This window comes from Zerene cesonia, unplaced genomic scaffold (genome assembly GCF_012273895.1).
Source record: "Zerene cesonia ecotype Mississippi unplaced genomic scaffold, Zerene_cesonia_1.1 Zces_u010, whole genome shotgun sequence".
NCBI classification, from domain to species: Eukaryota; Metazoa; Arthropoda; class Insecta; order Lepidoptera; family Pieridae; genus Zerene; species Zerene cesonia.
The window spans coordinates 452707-478242 of record NW_024045140.1 but is presented as its reverse complement, the minus strand read 5'-3'; the positions used below and the strand labels follow the sequence as shown (position 1 = coordinate 478242).

At 37.3% G+C, this 25536-nt stretch overlaps 4 protein-coding genes across 5 annotated transcripts in view; 1 reads left to right on the top strand and 3 right to left on the bottom strand.

Moving 5' to 3' along the window:
- Window positions 1-530: 530 nt before the first annotated feature.
- Window positions 531-6625, bottom strand: LOC119839203 (zinc finger protein OZF-like). 2 transcript variants are annotated; one of them, XM_038365419.1, is made up of 7 exons: window positions 6573-6619; window positions 5943-6102; window positions 4955-5110; window positions 4103-4231; window positions 3658-3776; window positions 3305-3491; window positions 531-2266 (listed from the first exon to the last, which is right to left on the bottom strand). In XM_038365419.1, the coding sequence occupies exons 2-7, from the start codon at window positions 5994-5996 to the stop codon at window positions 1418-1420; spliced, it is 1494 nt and encodes a 497-aa protein (XP_038221347.1). In that variant the 5' UTR covers window positions 5997-6102; window positions 6573-6619; the 3' UTR covers window positions 531-1417. The 2 variants fall into 2 exon arrangements, with proteins under 2 accessions (XP_038221347.1, XP_038221346.1); XM_038365418.1 differs by having other exon boundaries at window positions 5943-6625.
- Window positions 6626-7351: 726 nt separating this feature from the next.
- On the top strand, window positions 7352-10570 carry LOC119839206 (dynein light chain 1, axonemal-like). Its single transcript, XM_038365423.1, has 5 exons — window positions 7352-7509; window positions 7845-7956; window positions 8767-8913; window positions 9325-9495; window positions 10401-10570. The coding sequence occupies exons 1-5, from the start codon at window positions 7352-7354 to the stop codon at window positions 10452-10454; spliced, it is 642 nt and encodes a 213-aa protein (XP_038221351.1). The 3' UTR covers window positions 10455-10570.
- Window positions 10571-13665: 3095 nt separating this feature from the next.
- LOC119839205 (E3 ubiquitin-protein ligase RNF220) lies at window positions 13666-21315 on the bottom strand. The gene is made up of 8 exons (XM_038365422.1): window positions 20754-21315; window positions 19582-19785; window positions 17797-17928; window positions 16973-17044; window positions 16096-16212; window positions 15340-15405; window positions 14582-14656; window positions 13666-13833 (listed from the first exon to the last, which is right to left on the bottom strand). Exons 1-8 carry the CDS (start codon window positions 21096-21098, stop codon window positions 13741-13743), a joined length of 1104 nt encoding a protein of 367 aa, XP_038221350.1. The 5' UTR covers window positions 21099-21315; the 3' UTR covers window positions 13666-13740.
- A 3181-nt stretch (window positions 21316-24496) lies between these two features.
- The window catches only part of LOC119839219 (zinc finger protein 14-like), an 11694-nt gene continuing 10654 nt past the window's right edge, over window positions 24497-25536 (bottom strand). The window contains exons 12-13 of the mRNA XM_038365437.1: window positions 25418-25533; window positions 24497-24640 (exon numbers count right to left, since the gene is read on the bottom strand). Of these exons, the coding sequence (XP_038221365.1) occupies window positions 24497-24640; window positions 25418-25533 (260 nt within the window). The remainder of the gene's footprint in view (window positions 24641-25417; window positions 25534-25536) is intronic.

Below are 25536 nucleotides of genomic sequence, written 5' to 3'. Positions count from 1 at the left end.
ATTCCGTCAGCAGTGAATACTGCTGACGGAATAGTGCAATCATGCGAAAAATATTTATTGCCTAGCAACGGCGAATCAAAGCCACACTACACGCCGCTTTTCGGTTTAAAAAGCGTTTGACGGAAAAATAAATACACGTGACATCTTACTGCACATCCCTACCCCCTTTCGAGCCTCACGTGATTAATGGACGACCGCTTACTTATGCAACTACAGAGTATCTTGCCGGCTCTTCTCTGTAATAAACTTTGTAATATGACGATTTAAAAGTGCTTCTATAAGAGGTCTAATTGAATGAATAAATGTTTGAGTTTGAGTATAGAGTAACAGCAAGGTCAGGCAAGGAGAAATAAAAATAAGTAAAAAAATTTTGAATCACAGCCCGGGATTCGAACCCGCGTCGTGATCATTTATAAAAGCATTTCAATTAGTATTTACTATTGATATTGTAAAAAACGAAAGAAGGAGTTTCTACTTTCGTCTGTATGTATTTTTTATTTTAATAGTGTGTGAAATAAAACAAAAAAATATTTTAAATTATCTATTTATAATAATATACAATAATTATACCAAGTTATAAACATATCTACAACACAGTAATTATATTTACTACTATCTATATACATAAAAGAAAAGTCGTGTTAGTTACACTATTTATAACTCAAGAACGGCATAACAGATTTTGTTGAAATTTGGCAGAGAAATAGTTTGATACCCGAGAAAGGACATAGAATAGTTTTTATCCCGGAAATTGAACGCGAACGGGCACTTTGCCGGTAACACCCCGGGTCTATCTTTCCTGCGACTACGCGGGCGAAGCCGAGGCGGAATGATAGTATATAATTGTTTATTTAATTAAACGTTTCAAACGGATACATGCAGATTATAACAATAAGGCCGCCTCTTGTACAAACGATGCCTTTTTTGTTTATTGTATTCTTGCAGTTTTTGCCCAAGTTTGCGCAATAAAGCATTATAAGTAAAATAAATAAATAAATAAAAATGTAATAAAATTGGGCTAGAAACTAGCAAACAATATATACTATTTTTAATATAATTTAAACATTGACAGTCTAAAATTAGCCCCGAGATATTAAATTCAGTTCATTCATAGAATTATTTAATACAAAATAAGAATTTTATAATTTAATCATTATATTACAGAAAAATCATCAGTCTGTTTCTTTCTTATTACATAAAATTATGTTATGCATTTCAACGAATAGTTAGTTAAGAATAATTATCATTATGCAGTTTAACAAAAGCCATATAAGATATAACCAGACCGGATTCGATAAGATTCTATATATTAGGTAGCTTATCTACATCTAATTCATTACATCATCATTATGTTTCATATCACGTGTACCACTAAATACATTTCAATGAATCACACTTATATGATAGACCACATTATCTATTGATACACGACTGGGTGAACTAATGTATTATTGGTTAATATGTACACATTTTTCACATGAACATTTTCCTTTTCCAACAGTTCAGCTATTTCCACATATTCCTGACCATCCTCGATCAGCTGTTGCGCTGCAACGAACGCGTGGTCACTTTCGACGAGGCCGTGGTCACTTTGCACAAAAACATGGTCACTTGCACTTTGACCCGCGTCATGGTCAATAACACTTTGCCCCGCGTCATGGTCACTGACACTTTGCGCAACGTAATGGTCACTAGCACTTAGCCCAGCGTCATGGTCACTCGCACTCTGCCCGAGCTCGTAGTCACTCTGCCCAGCCTCGTTGTCACTCTGCCCGACCTCCGCGTCGCGCTCCCGCTTGCCCAGCTTCGGCCCGACGAGCTCCAGCAGCCTCGCGTACTTGGCCCTCTGCTCTTCGGTCATGTTCACCGGATTGTGATACTTCAAGTGGTAGTTCAGATGGCTGCTCTGTTTGAACCTCTTCTCGCAGACGGAGCACTGGAACGGCGCGACGTTGGTGTGCGTCCGCATGTGCTGCTGCAGGTGCGCCGACTGGCAGAACGTCTTCCCGCATATGACGCACCGGTACGGCTTGTACTTGGTGTGTATGCGCAGGTGCTGGTCCAGGCCGGACTTCTGCGTGAAGGCCTTGGGGCAGAAGGTGCACGGGAACGGGCGGTCGCCGGTGTGCGCGCGCATGTGCTGCTGCAGGCCGCCGTGCTGCGTGAAGCGCTTGCGGCACACGCTGCACTGGTGCGGCTTGCGCTTCGTGTGGCTGGCGCAGTGCTCCGCGAGCTGCGCCTCCTGCTCGAATCCAGCGCCGCACGTCTGCGGTGTCAAACGGAATATTATATACTAGCTGTGACCCGCGGCGTCGCTCGCGTGGTGTTCGGATACGAAGTAGCCTATGTGCTACGACTATCATCTATCTCTGTACCAAATCTCATACAGATACGATCAGCTGTTTCGCATGAAAGAGTAAAAACATCCATACTTGTAAAGTTTCGCTTTTCGGATATTAGTAAGTTTACAACTTAGTACAAGTATTAAATGTGAATTGCTTTACAACATTAGTCAAGTACTATTTGAGTTTACATTTACACTGTTAATTTTAACAACCATTAAATCAAACATAAATAAAATTCAACAAAATGGAACTTTCTATCGGTTAAGAATGAGAACTAATAATAAGAAAATTGCAAATTTATTATTCAAATACTTTCATTCAAATATTTATTCTACTTATAATTTTACTTTCAGACTCAACAAACTATGTCCTGTCTTTAAAAACATTTGAAGTTTAAACAGTCTGTAAGTGAGCTATTTTTATTAAAATTTCTTAAATTGTCTTGCATACACACTGGCACACCCACAAACTCAAAACACCACTCTCCACGTGCGTATTTTTTTTAATTTCTCAAGTTGTCTGGCACACACACACAACACAACACCACACATGTGTAATAATGTTTAATTTCTTTTTATATTCTTTATTGGTTTTGTATACACATTGGCACACAACAACCACACTTACATACATTTTATCAACATGTTTACACACTGGCACGCCCCCACCCTGACACACCGGCATACCAAGAACAACTGTGGGATTGTTTTTTTTTTAATTTCTCAATACGTTCACCCACTGGCACACCGCACACTGGCACCCCTACCCACTGGCACACCGCACACTGGCACCCCCACCCACTGGCACACCGCACACTGGCACCCCCACCCACTGGCACACCGCACACTGGCACACCGCACACTGGCACCCCCACCCACTGGCACACCGCACACTGGCACCCCCACCCACTGGCACACCGCACACTGGCACCCCACACCCGCTGGCGCACAGCACAGCACCTGGCACGTGTGGCGCGCGGCGCGCTCGGCGGCGAGCGGGCGCTCGCACACCTGGCAGCGCAGCCCCTTGCGCCGGCGCGTGTGCTCGTCGCGGTAGTGCGCCGAGTACTCGCAGCACGAGAAGAACATCTGGTGGCACGTGCCGTCCGCTATGAAGTTCGACGGCTGGAGGCACTCGAACGGGCCCCTGGTCATTGGAAGAAGGCACTTTTATTACAGTGTTATTATTTTCAATATCTAGTTCAAGTAACATGCGCTTTCTTAAATCTTTCACGTCACACTGTCTCACTGGATAAATTTCATTTTTTTCCGTTTTTTTCCGCGACCGAATATCCATTAGATAGCGTACTCACGTTATCGGTATCGGTTCTTTCTCCTTTTCCTCTCTTTTCTTCTCTTTCGCCTTCTCCCTCGCACTCTTATCGACCTTGGCGCGCTTTATGTCTTTAGCGTCACTGGGTATGCTGTCATCCTGTAAAATATAAATTACTAGTTTAATGTCAAATGATGGACAGCTGTATAACATAGGGAATGCAAGCAAAGCCACATGAAAATAGCTAGTATATAAGCGAAGTCCCGTGTCCCCGTAGTGGGGTATGGGCCAGATGATATACGTCTGTTTCACTGATCGATTATCTTTATGAACATGTAAGTGATCAGCCCTCTCATCTCCTGCTAGACCGAAATATATTTTTTGGGAGTTCCCACCAGGAATCGAACCAAGGACAACTCGGTTCTACAATCATATGTTAACCACTGTTCTAAGAAGGCAGTCTAGTATCAGAGCTAGTACATTACCTTTATAATTATATAACCAACATCTGCCGAAGCAAGGGCACTCATGTCAGTGGGTTGCATGGACGACAGCATTCTTTCTGTCTTCATCTTAATCTCCTTTAATTGGGCCTCCGTGAATTTGTTTTTGTTCTGAAATTATTAAAATAATGCAGTTTCAGTCGGGGAAAATAATTAATAAAGAAAGTCTATGGGTGGAGCAATTACCTTACCATCAGGAAATGTGTTTGTTAGTTTGCTTTCTGATGTCATGAAAAAGCCTCCACCATTGTGGAAAATCACCTCTCAAACAAATTTCTATAATACTAGTCCTATCCTATCCTATTCTACAAATATCATAAATGCGATAGTTTGTAAGGATGTGTGTGTGATTTTTGCTCATTCACACAAAAACTACTGAACAGGTTGCAATTAAATTTGTTACGTAGATAGCTGGACAACTGGAATAACATATAGACAACTCTTTATCCCGTTATTCCTACGGGATACGGACTTACGCGGGTGAAACCGCGGGGCGCAGCTAGTACTTTCTAAACTAAACTCAAACTCAAATTCAAACATATATTTATTCAATCAGACTTCTTAAAGAAGCAGTAATTCATATTTGTTTTAAAAATGTTATTCGACTATGACTATTTATTTCACAGATAAAAAAGACCCAATTAAATCATGTAGAGATATATTAATCTGAATATAACACACTAGCTGTTCGCCCTGGCTTCAGCCGTGGTACACATATGACACAGTCAAACAAATATATATACAGATATAAAACTACAAAAGATTCCTCTTTATAACATACAAATTGGACAGCCATTTGTATGCAATAAAAGCATTAGATGGATGAAAACTCACATTCGGCACAACCTTCTTGAGGCAAACATCCTCACCAGACATCCACGCCTCCATGTGCTCGATCTTTGCATGATTGTTCAGCGCCATCTCACTGGCAAAGCCCTTGCTGCACAGCTTGCAGGATACACAGTCATCATCGTCGTCAAGAATCTCTTTCTGTAATAGATAGATTAATGACTAACTATTTGCTCCTGGCTTGGCTTCAATAGATATTTAAGTTGTTGCCATAAAGTTTGAAAAGGCATATTAATAGGCATATAATTTAAAGGCTATGAATTAAGAAGTTAAAGATATGTTAATTGCTGTCAGAAACTAAGCTGCATAAGATTATAAATTTCGAACACACGATTTTCAAGCACACAATTTAACAGCTTATTACTTTAGTATTTTCTTGTGTTTGGTTTCACGCGAGTATTATACATTTAGAAATTAAAAACTTTTCAACGGATTTTAAACGCGATATAAAACTGAAACGTCGGGTTAATAATATAATGAATAAATCGCGTTTAACATCCGTTGAAAAGTTTTTAATTTCTAAAAGCTTATTACTTTGTTTGAATATATAAGTACATTTTTCTCAAATTTTGATTCAATACAAGTGGAGTAATATAAAACATTTTTATATTATTCACTTGGAACACTTGAATGCAAGACCTGAACTATTACTAAACAGCATTTCATTTGTTTGTATGCACCTTCACATACATAGAAAGTGTAGTGTCTGATTATGATGGTATTTTTTAAAGAAACTTGCAGTTTATTTAGTTTAAATCAAAATGCAATTAACCAACTTCAACACAATTAACCATCGATTCTAAGTTCAAATACAATGAATGAGATGAACCCTTTTTTATAGTTATTACATCTTACTAATGTAAATATAAATGATAATGTTTATTATTTCGATGACCTATAGCGAGTCACAGTAAATACAAATTTTAATGAAATAGTGGCGGTAAATCATACTAAATTATCGGAAATAGCTTACCTTAATCTTCGTTGTAGGAATAACATTTACCATTCTAACGGTTTTTGATGCCATTTTTCACTTATAACCACAATATTAAGAATAAATTTAGACCTATGACTATTTTGAAATGTACTTCGAAATGTTTTTATGTTACAATTTAATTCACAAAATAAATATTCTTTTGTATTTTCGTGATTTTATTTCAAAATTGTTGTATTCAGCGGGAACAAGAAAAAATCAAAATGTCAAATTTGTTTTTTTAAATTGGACTCTGGGGCGACATATTTTTTTGAAAAAGGAAGCTATTTATTGTTGGCTTATGGTATAATCATTGTAAGTTTTTGATAATCCAACTGCCTTAGCGATAGTAATATTAAATTATACACGCACGATTATTTTCAAATAAAACACTTTATTTAGAAGGGGAATAGATTGAGCTTTACTTTTTTAATTAAAAAAGAAAATAGCAAAAGGAAAAATTACGTGATAACTATGACTTTTTTCTTAAAAAAAACGAAATGTCACATTGACTTGTCAAAATGAAAATGAATTATTTGCTTGCTATGATTAGCTTTTTGTATATTTTTCAATTGAAATATTCAAGTAAAAACACTTTCAACAGTAATTCACATAAAAATATGCCATTACTTTAGCAAATTATAGTGGATTTGCGGGCATAACAAAATGGCGGGCGAATAGGACAAACGGGTCAATAGGTATTGAGAAGGACAGATTATGCAAACCTTATTTATGGTTTTAATTTTCAGATAATGATAATAAATATGAATGATAATGATGGATAATGAATTCAATGTGTTTACCGAAAACAAATTGAAATATATTATATAATGTGCTTTTAGTGATTTAGGTTTAATGTGTATTTTCGAAAGTTTCCTTAGAACCTTACCCAGTACACTAGAATGGAGGGGAATAACGCGTCACAATAATAACAAAAATTGATAATTCAGCACAAAATTATATGATTATTAGAATGAAACTTAGTTAAGATTAGCAGGAATTATGCTTACCAGTATTATAAATGCGAAAGTGTTTGTTTGTTTTTAAATAAAATAAATAAACGCACAAGATTTTTTATCTAAAATTCAGAAATGTTTATAGTTCCTACAATGTAACTTTAATTTATGACTGAATTAAACTACTCTTATTTGCTTGTGGCTTGTACATTCCAAGCCACATCGGTCTACCCGTTCCACTAGCAGATAGACAGACATACAAACCAAAATCTATAAAAAAATTGGCATTTTGGTACATGTACCGTATATTCATCCATATGCATTTGGTAAAATCGGTTATTTTCATATTACAAAGAGCCACTACAATTTAATTCATTTATATAGTGGTAATAACCTCAAAATCACATATTGTCCGAATGTTAAATCAATATCAACGTTACTAAGTTCATTGCAATGGCTGTTAACAAGGCAACAACGATAAAAGAGGCTATAAAACGATGGGAGGAGAAAACTGGACATCACGCGTCATCTGCAACAGAAGTCAGTCTTATATTTCAATGGCCGCCAATTGAGAAAATGGACAATACGTTATCGTGTTTGACCCATTGCGAGTGAGTAAAAACATGACATATTTACTAGCTATACCCTGCTTTATCCACGTAAATTTACAAATCTACAGGCTTTTATTCTAGGACACTACAGTCTAAGCCAGGCGTTGTTCCAATGGGTGTGGGGGGAAGGCCACAGAGACATCCCCCATGCTACGTCATACTACGTCAAATTTAAAAATTGTGTGCGTGTGTATGTGTGCGTTTGTGCATGTGTGTCTGTGTATACTTCTATTTTTTATTTATAAAAATCACATGTCATTAGAGGCATGCATTTCTTAACATAGCAGTATTTATATATCATCATCATTTGAGATATCATGTATTTCTTATTTAAGGAAATTAAGTTTATCAACAAATGTGATCGAAAAGGTGACTGGATTGAATAGCTTGAAAAAATTAAGAGTTTTGTCTTTGGGAAGGAATTATATTAAATCGTTCGCAGGAATGGTGAGTTTGATTAAATAGTGAAGACCCGTGTCCCCTAGTGGGGTATGGGGCAGATGATATTATACATCTGTTTCACTGATCGATTTTCTTTATGGACAAGTAGGTGCTCAGCCTTCTGTGTCCTGCCAGACCGAGACATTTTTTTTTTGTGCGTCCCCACCGGGAATCGAACCCAGGACCCCTCGGTTCTAAGCTCACGCGATAACCACTGCACCAAGAAGGCGGTCAGTTTGATTAAATACCAAGTAGGAAAATCTCTACGACATTCATTTTTAAATTATTTAATCATTGATTTTATTTAATGCACCAATTATAGCATTTTTTATTTTATTTTATAAATAAATGAAATGGCCGAAACAACAGGAGCGTAGGTACACAGTTTACAACTACCTACATGTTTTTATTTAATTGCCATCCCATCGAATAAAATGAATATTTGTAATTTAATAAAGATTATTTAACTAATATCGTTCAAAAACATGGCTAGAATACATACCTTTAAACAACAATTTTAATATCTGTATAAATAAATAACAAATATAGATATTTTATTGCACTAAACTTCATTGGGGTTATTTCGGACAGGTTAAATCCAACAATGTGATCCAAATGTGAATGCTATTATTTCTATTAGTTCTTTTAGTATCAAACTAGATTCTTTCGCACAATTCCTATACGATACTCACGAAGAAACGACCCTCTTTGTTATTCACAAACTTCCGAAATGATCTCGCATCCTAAAAGTTCCGAATGCACTATAAAAACATCGTATTAGATAATCTAAGGATTAATATTCAAGTTGTGTTTTAGGAATGTTTAAGCGATACTTTGGAAGAGTTATGGATATCATATAATTTGATAGAAAAACTCAAAGGCATCAACGTTTTGAGAAATTTGAAAGTTTTATACATGAGTAACAATTTGGTGAAAGAGTGGAGCGAATTCAATAAACTACAGGTTAGTTTTTTAGAACTACGATGGGCGACTCTGTTTATATTGGTCAACTTGAATAAGCCGCGCCCCGCGGTTTCACACGCGTATCCCGTAGGAATATCGGCATAAAAGTTGCCTATATGTTATTCCAGTTGTCCAGCTATCTACATACCAAATTTCATTGCAATCGGTTCAGTAGTTTTTGCGTGAAAGAGCAACAAACACACACACACACACACATCCTTACATACTTTCGCATTTATAATATTAGTAGGGATTAGTAGGAATATTAGTAGGATATTAGTAGGATATTAGTAGGATAGAATAGGATTACAATCTAACTAGATTGATTATAAGCTAACAGTGTTAACAGTTTTACATTAACATATATTTTGTACAATTAAGAATAAATAAACAAATAATAAAAATGTACAGGAACTCCCGAATCTAGATGACCTTTTGTTCGTTGGCAACCCTCTGTATGACGCGTGCGAGCTTGACACTTGGCGCTCAGAGGCGGCGCGACGTTTGCCCAATTTGAAGAAATTAGACGGAGAAACTGTGCTACGGGACGACGAGCCACCGTTAACTGTTGCCGATATGCAGGTAAATATTTGATTCTGGTGAGACATGAGTTTTCTTGGCAATTAATGTCCGAAATTTCCCCAATGTTGCCATACATAAAATTATAATATATACTTTATTTAGCACCAATTACATTACAATAAATATAAAAAAACGAAAACAGCATAACACGGAGCCGAAAAAGGCGGTCTTATCGCAACTAAGCGATTTCTACCAAGCAAGCTATGGGTAGGATTTTTAAATGTACAAAAATAAAAAATAAAAAGAAGGGTGGAAAGAGAAAATTATAATTTATTTCGTTACTAATGAGGTAGGATACGTTAATATCCGATACTTATTTCTATAATATGTACTAGCTGACCCGGCGACTTCTTCGCAACGCCATAGAAAATTTTATCGACACATATCCTCATATATTGTACCTGATTAACCTGCCGTAGACTATTATGAATGCATCAGAACTAATATTATCAAAATCAGCTAAGCCCAGATTAACGAACAGCAATTTTACATACAGCTAATCCCAGATTTTGTCTATAAAGTTGTCAAATGTTGCCATATGTAAATTGTTTTCGCAAATAAAGTAGATTTGTAACTAACTATATAGATAGGGTATTATTTGAAATATTGTTTTTATTTAGTACACCTAAACCAATTTAATATAGAAAATTTTATTTTTTAAATGTTGACTAGGAGAATTATTATGACGATATACATTACATTATATTTTTAGATGACAAACATATAAAAACATATAAAATTTCTTTCTAATTTAATTATGAAACTGTGATTAATGTTTTATGTATTTAAAAATATGAAATTTGTATGCCGATTGTTTAGCGAATTGTGTGGACTATATTATTGTTGACCATGTGAATTCTGTATTACCACAATTCAAACAAATAAATGATTATTATTATTTTCAGCCTGACGGCGGCGACGCTGTGGAGACTTTAGTTAGTGCGGAAACCAACGATTAAATAATAAAGTTCCACTACGAAACATTCTATTCTTTAAAACACCATTATATTAGCTTCACCCCTTTGTTTGTATGTAACCTTAGGATTCGATTTTGATCCACTTTAAATGAACAGACATAATTCAATCTTTGAACACTTACTAAAGATCGTTGCAAAATTATTTCATTAGTTTATTTACGAATTTACTTACGAATGATATTATTGCACTGATAACATACTAATATACTACGTATAAAAGCAAGTGAACAATTTAGACATTTCTATAATTAAAGCGTGTTTTTAACCATTATTCTTTTTATTTAATCTCTAGTCATCTCCTGCATCACGAGTTGTTATACCAGAACACGATATGAATTATTTTTTTATGGTATCGTCGGCACTGGAGCTGGTGGGTCGCCTGATCCTAAGCGCTACCACCGGCCGTGGACATTTGGAGAGGCGTAAGGTCGATTGCAGACCGAGCGCCTCTACAAATGCGGTGCACGCACACACGCAAAGGTGTCTTTCTCGTCCATTCGGAGATAGTTTTTAAAATCATCTGGTTCAAATTTTAATTCATTCAATAAGTTAACATGACTATATGTTCTCCTTTTCAATAACCAATGCTTACACCACTTTTTTCGCTTCCTTTTCACTGTTTTTGTATCTTTTATTTTCAAAATTAAAGCAAGGCCTAGCACTGCCCGCGCGTCATCGTCCTCATTCGATGCCATCGCAAAAAGAACTGAAGACCGCTCCGGTACACCGGAATGTCCCCATACACGCTACCAATGTTTGGCCTGCCTGCACAGGCATAGCTGCACAGATGACCTCTACGGTAGACCGTAGCGTGTATGGCTTGCCTAACGTTCAGTCTATTTTTACGTTAATTAGGAAACTCAGACTCGCGTAGGGAGTTTTGAGGTTGAATTGTGAGTTATGTATGAGAGAGAAACTGTTTATTTACCATTCTAAATTTCATAAGAAACAAAGGTAACAAAAATAGTGGAGTTTCCTTTTCCTCACCTTAGTGGATTCCTTTTTTCGTCAATCCTTTCTTGATCCCTCATCTCATAAAGCGGGCATCACATTCGCAGAGGCAATACCACTGCTCTGTTCATGTGCGGTGGTGATCGCTTACCATCAGGCGAACCACCAACTCAGGTGCCCGCTATGACTCAAAAAAAAATACAGTTGGTTTGATAACCTAACTTTTTAGAAGTCGGTTGATAATAAAACAACGGAATTACACAAATAATTTTATTTACACAGTAAATTACCCTATTATTGTATATCTTCACGGAAGGCAATGTTTTTTTTACATCTATCCTTAAACACTAAATAAAACACTTCGTTATGAGCAATTCCACTCCCGGTCCCCTCCCCTCCCTTAAATCTCACAAGTTTCGCATACATTTATAATACACTTACACGATTCAAATAGTATAATCTATACATAGATATATCTGTGTATATGTGTATTTGTCTATGTGTGTGTGTACACGCTTGAGTACCCGCATTTAAAGTTAAAAAGAAAACTTTCACGTTCCTGAATAATTAAACATCTTTTAAAGTACTTTATATACACACAATATTGTCACCATGCGTATGCCGTGTAAAAAAAAACTCAATGGTCACACTAACTGTCAAAATGACACTTGTAATTTGGCGGCCAATTTTATTCGCGCCAAAATCTATCTCGTGTTATTCTCAAAAACGGAATTGATATAAAGTATTATTACAACCACATATATCTGGATTTATTGATATAATAACTGATGACATATTTTACACTTTTTGATAAATTAATAACACTGATCAACAAGATTTTGTAACAAGAAAAGTAAGCAGTAATTTCGAATTATCTACCTAACCTCTCCACAAAATCATATGTATATTAATTTGATTCGGACTAGTTTCTGTGTTCCGGCACTTATCAATAATCTTCCCTCTGTACCAATAGGTTAAGGTGCTAACATGAAATAATCCTATGAAATTTCTTTTAGAAAAGATACAATATCGAGAGCATAAATGGAGAATAAGCGGAGATTTAAAAGTTGTTGCCCTTTTATTAGGATTGCAACTTGGGTATACAAAATTTTGTTGTTTTCTTTGCGAATGGGACAGTTGGGATAGGAAGAACCATTACGTTAAGAAAATTGGCGCGAAAGGCGATCTCTTACTCTAGAATTAAAAAATGTAAAACACACTCCATTAGTACAAACTAAAGGCATATTTTTACCACTTCTTCATATAAAACTTAGTCTGATGAAAAACTTTGTGAAAGCAATTGAAAAAAATGGCGCTGGATTTCAATACCTAAAAGAAAAGTTCCCTAAAATCAGTGATTAAAGCCAACGCCAAGATTAAATAGGGTGATTTTGTATGGCATTAAATCAGGCAAGTGATAAAACAAGATATATTTAAAGAGCGATTCGATGATCTGGAAATACCAGCTTAGAAAAAATTAATAAAAATCACTGAAAATTTTCTTGGAAATCACCGATCAAATGACTATAAAACTATTGTCCAGGAACTTTTAGAGAATTATTACGCCTTAGGTTGCAATATGTCCTTCAAAATACATTTTTTACATTCACATTTAGACTTTTTCCCCCAAACTTGGGTGCCGTTAGCGATGAACACGGGGAACGATTCCACCAAGTCATTTTTACCATAGAAAACGATACCAGGGAAAATACAGTCCAACTATGCTGGCAGGTTATTGCTGGGGATTACAGAGGGACGTTCCTGACGCGAAATACAGAAGAAAATTATAAAAAAGTATTTATATTAATATTATAACATTGATAATAATTTAATTTTTGTTAAAATAACTTGTAATTTAAGAAAAGTGAAAAAAATAATATTACAATAAAACTATTCGTATTGAAAACTTTAGAATACCAGTTTTACTCTATTTGATCTTATTCCTAATAGAATCAGCCAAAATTTTCTTGTTACATAGAAAAAAAGTTTTTTTGTTGATCAGTGTAATTTTCATACGCTGTCTGTCACTATTGCCAAATAAATTACACACATTTTTTAAATTGACGAATGACGAATAAATCGTTTTTTTTTAACATTTCAGTTTTTTAATTTTTCGAACGATAAATTAACACAATTCACACTTTAATAAAACCTTTTTGGTTTCTTCAAATAACCTAAAGGTCATTTTAATTTTTTACTCTGTGCTCTTCGATCTCACTGTTTTTTCTATCCATTTCGTATCTCACCGTACGAGAAAACGTTCCGTTTCGCCTTTTATCAATTACAATTGCATATTTAGCAAATATCTTCAATAATTTCACATGTAGATCCTTCGTAAATGCTCAGCTGTGGTTATGGCATTACACTGCGGGCAGATCTTCTTGGCGCGAAGCGATTGCAACCAACAGACCTGCGGGAGCGATTTCCGAATAAAACAAACATACAAACAAATGTACGGGATATGTCATAGAAGTTTATTTTATGTAATCGTCTGTTTTAATACACGGCTGGAGAAAGGCTCGGTCAATTCCGCTGTATTTCCTTTTTTAAACAGTTTTATTAAGGCACAAAGAAGATTAATTTGGCGGCATGAATGGTAAAATTTTGAAAAAAAAAACGGGATCCTTATGGTAAGAAAACTGATTTCTTTCTAAGAAAACGATCACCAATTTCCCTGGCAGGAGAGGGGGGAGGTACCCACTCCAGATTCTAAAATGTGACCAAATCACAACAATTATTCTCTATGAAGCAAAGAAGAACCTGCATAGTCATCATGTAGGAAATACCAAAAAGAAAAAAATCTCTAGTTTATTTGTGAAAATTGACATTACGTTTTTTTTTAATAAATAGTTTAGTATTTTCTTGTGTTTGATTTCACGCGAGTATTATACATTTAAGAATTAAAGACTTTTTAACGGATTTTAAACGCGATTTATTCATTGTATACACGGTCTCCCCTTGACCACGTTCGCTGTAAAGTGTTCAAAACGTCGGATTAATAATATAACAAATAAATCGCGTTTAAAATCCGTCAAAATCTTTAATTCCCACGTAAATAATTATCCACCACCTTACTACAGTAACCACCACACTGTCTGCCCCTCATTAGATGCCCCAACATGAGCCTAGATCTAGAATCTAGATATTCAAGTACTCACTTCGCAGTACACATGCCAGCACTGTATCGACACCGCCGGCGACGTGTAGGGGCCCAGGCATATGAGGCATTTCGCCTGAAAGAAACATTTAAGATCAATTAAATGGGATGTGTGGACCGCCTCCTTGGTATAGTGGTTAACGCGTGGGCGTAGAACAGAGGAGTCCTGGGTTCAATTCCCGGTGGGGACGCACAAAAAAAAAAAAAAAAAAGTCTCGGTCTGGCAGGACACAGAAGGCTGATCACCTACTTGTCTATAAAGAAAATCGATCAGTGAAACAGATGTATATCATCTGCCCCATACCCCAGTAGGGGACACGGGACTTCATTTTTTTTTAAATGGGCTGGTATGTTGAGGTGGTGGGGAGTCGAGCACGATTCGGCACGAATTGTGGCAGCTCGCACTGGGGGAAGCACCACACTCCCACTGGAGACCGGCGTGAAATAGCAGCATGCTACTGTGTTTCGTACGGTGAGGGGGGGGAGTCGGTGGCCCAGATTCTTTTCCTTAACCTCCCCAGTCCTATCCTTCATCCCCATCAAAGCGGGCAAATCAACAAAAATTGTGGAGTTTTCTTTTCCTGACCCTAGTGGATTCCTTTTTTCCTCAATCCTTTCTTTATCCCTTATCTCATAAAGCGGACATCACATTCGCAGAGGCACTACCTCTGCTCTGTTCACGGGCGGTGGTGATCGTTTACCATCAGGCGAACCACCAGCTCAGTTGCCCGCTGTGACATACAAAAATATGATACATACCTCTAACGCAGTGTTCTGTTTCTTCTCTAAATCTTTTATTTTCGCTTTCAATGCTTGTATTCTTGTCTGGAAACAGAAAAAAATCAATGAATTTAACGGAACAGTTAAGGATTTTATTTTAAACTATATAATCTGTATTAACTTATATCTAAAGCTAGAGTTTGGTTTATTGAATAGTTTCATCTCGGAAACTACTGGAACGATTTGGAAGAGATTTGATACATAGATAGTTTGGGATATAGGATAGTATAGTGTTGTAAGGACATAGGACAGTGTTTATCCCGGAAATCCCATGGGAACGTAAAACCTCAGAACTTTGATACATCATACAGTATACCGGTATATTCTTTAATACAGTTTCTTGTCATCTCTTCTCTATGGAAACTGCTTTCCGAACCGGTGGTAAATGTAAAAAACTGTGTTATGACGATTCGAAAGCGCTTCTAGAAGGAGTTTAATTGAATGAATAAATGTTTTTAGATTGAGTTTCGACACAGATGGAAAGATAGCAGAAGATTTGTTTATTATAAGTTTTTGTTTTTATATCATAATCGGGAATGGAGCTGGCGGGTCGCCTGATGGTGAGCGCTACCACCGCCCGTGGACATTTGGAGAGGCGTAAGGTCCATTGCAGACCAAGCGCCTCTACAAATGGATTGTCGACTTCAAATTGGAAAGGGACGAAGAAAGGATTGACGAGAGGAAGGGTAAGGAAAAGGATACGAGCCCGCACTTTTTATATATTCCAACTCTCACCTCCGCACTGGCCTCCACCAACCCATTCGGCCTGTGATTCTTCTGCGCCTCCGCGTCACCATCTTCGGCGTTCTCTTCTTCGTTCCCGTTCGACTCCTCTGCTTGATCCTCCTCCGTCTGAAATGCGTTCAAACTCTTTCTGATTTCCTTTTAAGGGACACATCGCCACGTTACAAAGCAATGCGATGTTATATAGAACTACCCGCGTAAGTCCGTATCCCGTAGGGATATCGGGATAAAAAGTTACCTATATGTTATTTCAGTCGTCCAGCTGTCTACGTACCAAATTTCATAGCAATCGGTTCAGTAGTTTTTGCGTGAAAGAGCAACAAACACACGCACATCTATCCTCAGAAACTTTCGCATTTATAATATTAGTAGGAAGGAGAACTAAACAAGTTTTGATAGAGAACACTGACAGCCATATGACATTTACTCGTTCAAAAACATATTAAGCCAGAAGTTGCATCTAACGTTATGATTAACTAGACGCTCGTCCCGGCTCCGCCTGGATATCAATATTCCCGATTTATCCCAAGGGAGCATTTAATCGGGATAAAAATATCCCCACCAAGTTACCCCTGTCTATTGGACCAAATTATATCAAAATCCGTTTAGTAGTTTCAGCGTGATTGACGGACAATCATATAAACAAACTGCTTATACTTTCACATCTATGTAAATATTATAAAGCTGAAGAGTGTTTTTGTTTGAACGCACTAATCTCAGGAGCTACTGGTCCGATTTGAAAAATTCTTTCAGTGTTAAATAGCCCAATTATTGAAGAAGGCTTTAGGCTACATATGTACCACGGGCGAAGCCGGGGCGGACCGCTAGTTTACAAAATTAGCGTGATTATATTTGTTTTAGAACTTACATTGGGCGCTATGCGCGAGGGGGAGTATTGTGGTGGCCCGTATAGCTCCGTGTCTTCGTCGTGATCTACCACCTGAAAAAAAAGAAATACAAAATTATATAATATATTGTATTAGTGTAGTCTCTCTTCTATAGTGTCCAGGAAATGCCAACAAGACAGGTTTCACCCCTCATGCAAATAAACACCTTATCACCGAGAAAATAAGGTTCAAACTGGTCCCGGTTATCAGACTCAAATGTATTCAACTTGTAAGCTTCACCACTCATACAACTAAACGTCTTATTGTCAAGGCAATAAGGTCCACACTCACGAGCACGCGATCGGTGGAGGCACCGGGCACGCTGAGTCTCTGTAAGCTTCACCACTCATACAACTAAACGTCTTATTGTCAAGGCAATAAGGTCCAAACTCACGAGCGCGCGGCGCACGATGAGTCTCTGAAAGCTTCATCCGTCATGCAAAAAACCACCTAATTGCTAAGGCAATAAGGTTCAGACTCACTAGCACGCGTCAAGATCGCGCGGTCGGCGGTCGCTGGAGGCGCGGCGCGCGCTGAGTCTCTGAAAACTTCACCTTTCATACAACTAAATGTCTTATTGTCAAGGCAATAAGGTCCAAACTCACGAGCGCGCGGTCTGTGGCGCGGCGCACGCTGAGTTTCTAAAAGCTTCACCCGTCATGCAAATAACCACCTAATCGCCAAGGCAATAAGGTCCAAACTCACCAGCACGCGGTCTGTGGCGCGGCGCGCACTGAGTTTCTAAAAGCTTAACCCGTCATGCAAATAACCACCTAATTGCTAAGGCAATAAGGTCCAGACTCACGAGCGCGCGGTCGGTGGAGGCGCGGCGCACGCTGGTGCCGGGGCGCGCGTCGGCCGGCTGCAGCGCGGCGGCGCGCACCCGCCACTCGCCGCACCACTGGTACTCCGCGCCGAAGCCGCTCGGCTCGTCGTTCTGAGACATTTATTTATTTATTCATTTATTCGTTTATTCATTCATTCATTTATTTATTCGTTTATTCATTCATTCATTCATTTATTTATTCATTTATTCATTCATTCATTCATTTATTTATTTATTTATTTATTTATTTATTTATTTATTTATTTATTACATTAAGGATCACCAACATGACATACACGGGTAACATGAATGGGAAAGTTTTATAAAAATTACAAACAAATACTTAGTGCTGTCATTACGTACAGTAAGTACATTTCACAGCCTGCAGCTAACAGCTATTTAAGTACAAACAAAACTTTACTTTAATTATATTTTACACAAAAAAAAAACAATAGCAACAGTTTAAAAAAACAAAAAAACAACACTTTATTGTACTATGCACAAACCAATAAACAATATCTACTGTACAATTTGGCGGCCTTATCGCTTAGAAGTGATTTCGTTGTGGGAGTCGAGCACGTTCCGGCACGAATTGGGTCAGCTCGCAGCGGTACGAAGTACCACATCCGCACAGAAAACCGGCTTGAAATAGTGGTATGCCACTGTGTTTCGTACGGTGAGTGGGGCAGCCGGAGGCCCCTTTCCTTTTCCTCACCCATCCCAGTCCATTCCTTCCTTCCAGTTGTTAAACCTTTCCTTTTCCCTTACCTCATAAATGCGGGTAGCACATTCGCAGAGACACCTTTGCGAATGTTCATGGGCTATGGTGATCGCTTACCATCAGGCGAACCACCAGCTCAGTTGCTTGCTATGACATAAAAAAAAATGTGTGTCTATTCTATAGTATAGAATATATACTAATACTAGCATACCGGGCAAACGCTATTCTGTCTTACTAGTTATCATTTTGGGGGTATGAAAAATACTAGCTGACCTCAGGATTCATAACAGATTTCATAACAATCAGCCCAGCCCTTTCAGAGGAGTTCGGTAACAATAATTGTGACGAGGGAATTTTATATATAAGAGAGAGATGAGAAGACTAATATTATGAAGCTGAAGAATTTGTTCGTTTGGTTGAACTCTCGCTAATCTCAGCAACAAATGGTCCGATTTGAAAAATGTTTCTTTTATGTGTTTAATAGGCCATTTATTGAGGAACGTACTGATGACATTCTATTTGACCTCGACGCATTGTGTATGTGTGTATGTATGTCATAGAGGTAACTATATACTGTTTTCTTACAATACGCATGGAAGCGTGCTCGACTCCCACATATATAACTACTAGCATTCCGCCCCAGCTTCGCCCGTGGTACATACATAGCCTATGCCACTCAGTGAAGTTGCAGCAATCTGATGGTAAATGAGTATTTAAAATCGGTTCAGTGGAATTCAATTCATGTGAACACTTTTAACGGAGATACAAAACTTTCCTCTGTATAATATAAGAATAGATTTTATACAATATGGCTGGAAGAGATTGCTCTTGAGCGATAAGGCCGTCTTATAGTGCATATGTGCCGGCATGTACTTCTTTTTTTTTGGGTAACAACGTAAATTTATTTTTCGGTGATATGTACTATAAATAATAAATAAATATGCAAGCAATGTTGCATTAAACATGACCAATTATGGCAAGTGATGATGCATTAAATAAACATAGCACACCGGAAGACCAGTGGGATAACACCCAGCGCCCACCTCAACATCAATACTGCCCTCCTCCGAGCTGGTATCCGGCACGTCCTCATCCATCTCCGCTCCGGTACGCTTCAGGCATCGCAACGCGTGCCTCTGCAGCCTGGACGCCGGCAGGGTGGCGTTGCATATGGGGCACTCCCCTTGCTGCGGGGGCGGTGAGCGTCTACGCGAACGGAGACGACGTAAACGATTGCCGTGAACTCGCTGAAATAGCAAAACAACAATCACAATAAACAAATCCTATCCTACTAATCCTACTAAAATTATAAATGTGAAAGTTTTTTAGGATATGTGTGTGTGTGTGTTTGTTGCTCTTTCACGCAAAAACTACTGAACCGATTACAATGAAATTTTGTACGTAGACAGCTGGACAACTGAAATAACATATAGGCAACTTTTTATCCTGGTATTCCTACGGGATACGGACTTGCACAAGTGAAAGTTTTTGTGTTAAAGAGCAACAAACACACATACACATCCTTACAAACTTTCGCATTTATAATATTAGTAGGATACATGTTGTCCCGGCTCCGCCTGGATATCATGATTTCTGATTTGTCCAAAGGGAGCATTAAATCATGATAAAAGTATCCTATCAATTCCCAAATCAGCTCATACTCGGTCTGTACCAAATTTCACCAAAATCTGTAGTATCAGTGTGATTGACAAACAAACAAACTTTCACATTTATAATACTAGCTGCGCCCCGCATAAGTCTGTATCCTGTAGAAATATCAGGATAAAAATTGTCTATATGTTATTCCAGTTGTTCAGTTATCTGCATATCAATTTCACTGCAACCGGTTCAGTAGTTTTTGCGTGAAAGAGCAACAAACACACACACATCCTTACAAACTTCTGCATTTATAATATTGTTATTAGGATAGGATTTTGCACAGTTTTGGTACTTTCCATGATAACAGTGAATTGAAAAATGTTTTTATATTTTAAACATGTTAGTTTCATAATATGTATTGAATTAGGATTTTAGTGCTTGCATATTATTTTTAAATTCCTACGTGGCCTGATAACCATATTTATATTGGTAACAGGATGGTTCTAAAGAAAAATATTAATGATAGCTTGTTCACAATATCCCCACAGCTAGCTTTCTAACAAAATACCTTTAAAGCTACTTAAATTATATTCTTTTATCGAATAAAACTACATACCTGATACACATCACTACCAAGGCAGCCAGACACATCGACATCAGCCTCCTCACTAGGATTATCGACACTCGTACTGGACCCCGGTATCGGCGCACTAGGACTATTAGAACTCAGTTTCCGTTTGGAAGCACTAGATAGCTTTTGCAACCGCTCTACTTCCAGGGCCAAATGACTATCTAACTCTCCTTGTCGTATCGTACAACTGCACACAGGGCAATTCGGTAATTCGGACACTTTTTTCCTATTCCTGACACCGTTCAATATGACACTATCATCGTATATTGAGTTAAAATTATTCATCGAGTTGGAACACCCTTCCATATTATACATCACTACGGGTAGCATTTCATTTAAATTTTGTTGACACACAAATATCTGAAAACATCGCGATTATTTATAAATCAAACGAGTTTTTGAGTAGCCGAATGTGTTAATGGAAGTTGCATTGTCGTGTCGGCACTCATCTTGCAGGCATTGAAATTGTAATTTACGTATATTACGGTAATAATCGTTAGCAAAACAATAACAAATAGGTCGTTTACTTTTTTTTTTTCTTTCAAATAAATTTTGAATTGACAATTGACATTGACATGTGACGCTATTGACGCTCATGGTCATAGCCTACGAACTGTAGACAGAAGGCATAGACAAATGATCTAACAATGACTTGAAACTTGAAGCAACACTCGAAACAAACTATGCTTTTATGACGTGTTTTTTCTACATTACTTTTTTGTATAAACAAAGTTCAAATACAAGCGATCAATTTCTTAACACATACGTGTATAAAGGGATGTAAATTGATTTTCGAATAATCGATTTTGTTATTCCATTTATAAGAACCTTTTGTTTTTCTAATAAGGCTAAGTGAAGAAATACACCGATGCCCTTATAACTCCTAACTAGCTGTGACCCGCGGTTGAAACCGCGTAATTCCGTATCCCGTAGGAATATCGGTATAAAAAGTGCCTATGTGTTATTTCAGTTGTCCAGCTATCTACGAAGCAAAATAGTATTATTATTCACCAATAGATGTCAGGGAAAAAAACACGAATATGACATTTTCTAAAAAAAATTCCTAGCTAGATCGATTTATCGCCCCCGAAACCCCCTATATACTAAATTTCATGAAAATCGTTGGAGCCGATTCCGAGATTCCAATTATATATATATATATATATATATATATATATATATATATATACAAGAATTGCTCGTTTAAAGGTATAAGATAAGATAAAAACCTTGTAAAAATATAAATTTTAATTGGGAAAAGTGCATTTAAAAAGCAATAATGTCCTATACGTAATATTTCTTGTTCTTCGATGAATCTAAATTTGTGCGTATATAAAAGATCCGTGGGATGTCCAGCAAGAAGAATACTGTGTTGTTTTTCAAATAATCTGGCCAGATAGAATAGCTTTTGAGGTTTAAGAGTAAGCATTTCCGCTACGGAAATAGGTTTTACTGCTTGTTTTAGATTGAGGTGTGATGAGGTGTGACAAATTTTCATTTATCAATCACTATAGGTCTGACATTACTTTTGAAATTAATTCCATAAATTATCCGTCATAAACGATTTTAGAATGTCTAGATTTAGAGTACTTTCTACAGTGTTACATAATATATCTATGGCTCTATTTTTCTTCTCTAAATATTCTATGTTCTGTATCGAGTTCCGTTCTGCAGTTTCAGTGTGATTGATGGACAAATATCATTAGTGTGATATCGTTGAAACATTGGCAAACCTTTTTTTAAACATAATATATATAGCCATATAATTATTTTGACTTATCTCCCCTACGCAGATTTATATGCGCTCCAAGCACAAAACGGAAGTGAACGTGATAATAAATATTTTCTTATTTTCAACACTTTGATTTCCGACAGATGACAACTTTGACAGGTGACTTTGTGACTTGACATGAGTTTGATGGCGAAAACAAGTGGCTAAGCTGAGCATAATACCTCTGTCTGAAGATATGCTGTCTCTGTCTTTCCTCGCAATCGCTTGCACACTCCTGCGCGCCTAGTACTTCACAAAAATTGTGATCTTTAAATTGTTACTATTTATTAAAAATAAATAATTAATTTGAAAGATGTGTGACAAAATAGGAAAGGGAGGTTTCATTTTTATGAAGCAAACGCAGAATTGTTATTTCTTGTTATATATAGTATTACCAATTGAACTCCATAGGATTGCAAAATCAACACCGATCGAAATATATAAGGGAGTAAGTAGAGAATGCATAAAACTCGTCGCTTCCCGCCAACTGCGCCAGAGGCGGCAGTGGTTGCGCTGGACCATATGTCTCTTTACACGATTGTATTGAAAGAATTCAACATTAAACCGTGCAGAGTACGCAAACTGTCCGAGTGCCGAAATGCGACCAACATTGGCTTCACTATTTCACAATATACGCCAGAAAGTTTACATTCTCATAGATGAACGATGGCTAATGCTCCATGATGTAAAATACAATTATTAATTTATTTTTTCGTAGGAACGCGTGGATTTGATATGTTAACTCTTGATTGTTGTTGAGTTGGGGGTAAGTGCTGCGGAGCTATCGCGACATTACGCATAAATTAATAAAGAAATTGTCTTAAATTGAATTGCGCGTCATCTATACGTTAAGACAAGAAACATTTATGTAATCCTTTGAGTTACGTTCGAAGTGGTACGGTAACATTTATATAGATGGCGCTAAACCGAAACAGATTTAGCGCCATCTACATAAATGTTATCGTACTCCTTCGAATCTAACCCAATGCATTGCGTAAATGTTGTTTTTAGTGGAAAGTTATCGAGTAATTCGAGACTTACGTCAACGTCGAGTTGGCTGTGTCAACGAGACATCAAGATTTACACGACCCAGAAGAACAAGGTAGGAAAAAAAAAATAAAATATAATGAGTCGCGTAAAGAAAAAAGCTCGCAAAACTTGCGACTATAGCGCGTTGTACGATGAATTAATAGAAAATTACACTTCATTGTACATACCTGTATTGAAATATTATAATATCCAACCAAAGGTTATCCGTTATCGTGATAAAAAGCCCGTAGATTTAATTGAACACAAACAAACTTCGACAGAAAATACGATTTGATACAACAATACGAAGAATCAATTGACACATTTCAATTGAATATAATATAAACTATGAATGAAATCTTAATATTCTTTTTTCAAATAGCTAGGCAATGTGAGACTATTTATCTATAGTTCGTCATGGCTATTTCGTAATTAATAATTTTAAACGTTTTAATAATAATATCTTGATTAAACAGTCTCTTTTTTTATGCGGGAGCGCAGCGTTTCTTTTAACAAAACGCACATAAACTTTAAAACAATCTTCATCCGACATCCGACATAACCCACGACCTCTTCCCCGGGGGCCGTGGGTATCTATGCAAGATTTCCCCACTATAAAAAAAAGGTGTGTGTGCGATTCACACACGATAGAAGTGAAACTAAAGTAAATCGACAAAAGAATTAATAAAATAGTATGTATATTTCTGTCTCATTCTTTGCCGGCTTCATTCTACACATTTTTGTATTTGTGTCTCTTACCTGTCGTTTTTCCGTTGCATCAGGTTTGAAATCACAACGATTCTAAAGAAGTTTCACTTCAAAAAAATGGTGATCGAATGGGAACTGAAAATGGGTCGCGTATCAGCGTAAAATGCTGACAGCGCGCAATGTGATGTACGAAGACTGTACACGAATGAAACACAATTTGTCAGCAAATTTTATTATCAACAACTTGACTCACTTTCCTAGGTATTTTTAAATGCACCGTTTTCACGTGGGCCTTCAATGAACTCGACTGGCTGAACGTTTTTGCGCAGTATTGACACTCAAAAGGCTTGGATCCAGTGTGTATCTGTAAAAGAAAACATGCTTTTTACAGCTGTCACTTGTCAACTGTCAAAAGACGTCAGACAATCAATTAGGTTGTGCACCAAAAGATAATTGTTTTGATGTGATGGATGTGTGTTTGTTTGTTGCTCTTTCACGCAAAAACTACTTAATCGATTGCAATGAAATTTGGTACGTAGATAGCTGGACAACTGGAATAACACATAGGCAACTTTTTGTCACGATATTCCTACGGGATACGGGCTTACGCGGGTGAAACCGCGGGGCGCAGCTAGTATTTTAATATTTCCATAATTGCTATTCTATATCTATATCTTATTTTTTTTTGGTTTTCTCTCGATAGCTCCGTGTGTGTTCAACCGATTGACATGATTCTTTTTGTGGTTCATAGAGAATTGTTGTCATTGGGTCCCATTTAAGAATCTGGAGTGGTTACCTCTTTATTATGTTTAATATCAGATTATTTTTCAGTATGAAGAGGTTGAGTTTTATCTACAATCACGGATTATTTAATATTTAGTAGTTAAAGAAAAAATACAAAATAACACACGTATTTGTTAGTTTACATGTGTGCGTGTGTATGAGTGTGTGACGACTACTAATGTTGTGTGTGTGTGTGTTTGTGTGTGTGTGTGCATATATGGGCGTATCTGCGTATACCGACTCTACCAACCGCGTATTGCATATACAGCGATGTTTGTACATTTGTACACGTTTGTGTGTGTGCGTGCTTGCTTGCGTGCGCGCGCGCGTGTGTGTGTGTGTGTGTGCGTCAGCTCACCGCGTAGTGCCGGTTCAGCGCCGGCTTCTGCGTGAACGCCTTCCCGCATACCGGACACGAGTACGGCCGCTCGCCGGAGTGCGTCCGGTAGTGTATCCGCGCGTGCTCGCGGCACCGGA

What these genes read in the sequence shown, in the direction of transcription:
- LOC119839203 (XM_038365418.1), bottom strand. Translation starts at nt 5,996, where the DNA reads ATGGCATCAAAAACCGTTAGAATGGTAAATGTTATTCCTACAACGAAG. An exon ending in TTCCTACAACGAAGATTAAG is followed by an intron (nt 5,111 to 5,942) that starts GTAAGCTATTTC and finishes TATCTATTACAG; the next exon opens with AAAGAGATTCTTGACGACGA. An exon ending in TCAAGAAGGTTGTGCCGAAT is followed by an intron (nt 4,232 to 4,954) that starts GTGAGTTTTCAT and finishes TAATAATTTCAG; the next exon opens with AACAAAAACAAATTCACGGA.
- LOC119839206 (XM_038365423.1), top strand. Translation starts at nt 7,352, where the DNA reads ATGGCTGTTAACAAGGCAACAACGATAAAAGAGGCTATAAAACGATGG. An exon ending in TCGTGTTTGACCCATTGCGA is followed by an intron (nt 7,510 to 7,844) that starts GTGAGTAAAAAC and finishes TTCTTATTTAAG; the next exon opens with GAAATTAAGTTTATCAACAA. An exon ending in TTAAATCGTTCGCAGGAATG is followed by an intron (nt 7,957 to 8,766) that starts GTGAGTTTGATT and finishes GTTGTGTTTTAG; the next exon opens with GAATGTTTAAGCGATACTTT.
- LOC119839205 (XM_038365422.1), bottom strand. Translation starts at nt 21,098, where the DNA reads ATGCTACCCGTAGTGATGTATAATATGGAAGGGTGTTCCAACTCGATG. An exon ending in AGGGCAGTATTGATGTTGAG is followed by an intron (nt 17,929 to 19,581) that starts GTGGGCGCTGGG and finishes TAAATGTCTCAG; the next exon opens with AACGACGAGCCGAGCGGCTT. An exon ending in CCTCGCGCATAGCGCCCAAT is followed by an intron (nt 16,213 to 16,972) that starts GTAAGTTCTAAA and finishes AACGCATTTCAG; the next exon opens with ACGGAGGAGGATCAAGCAGA.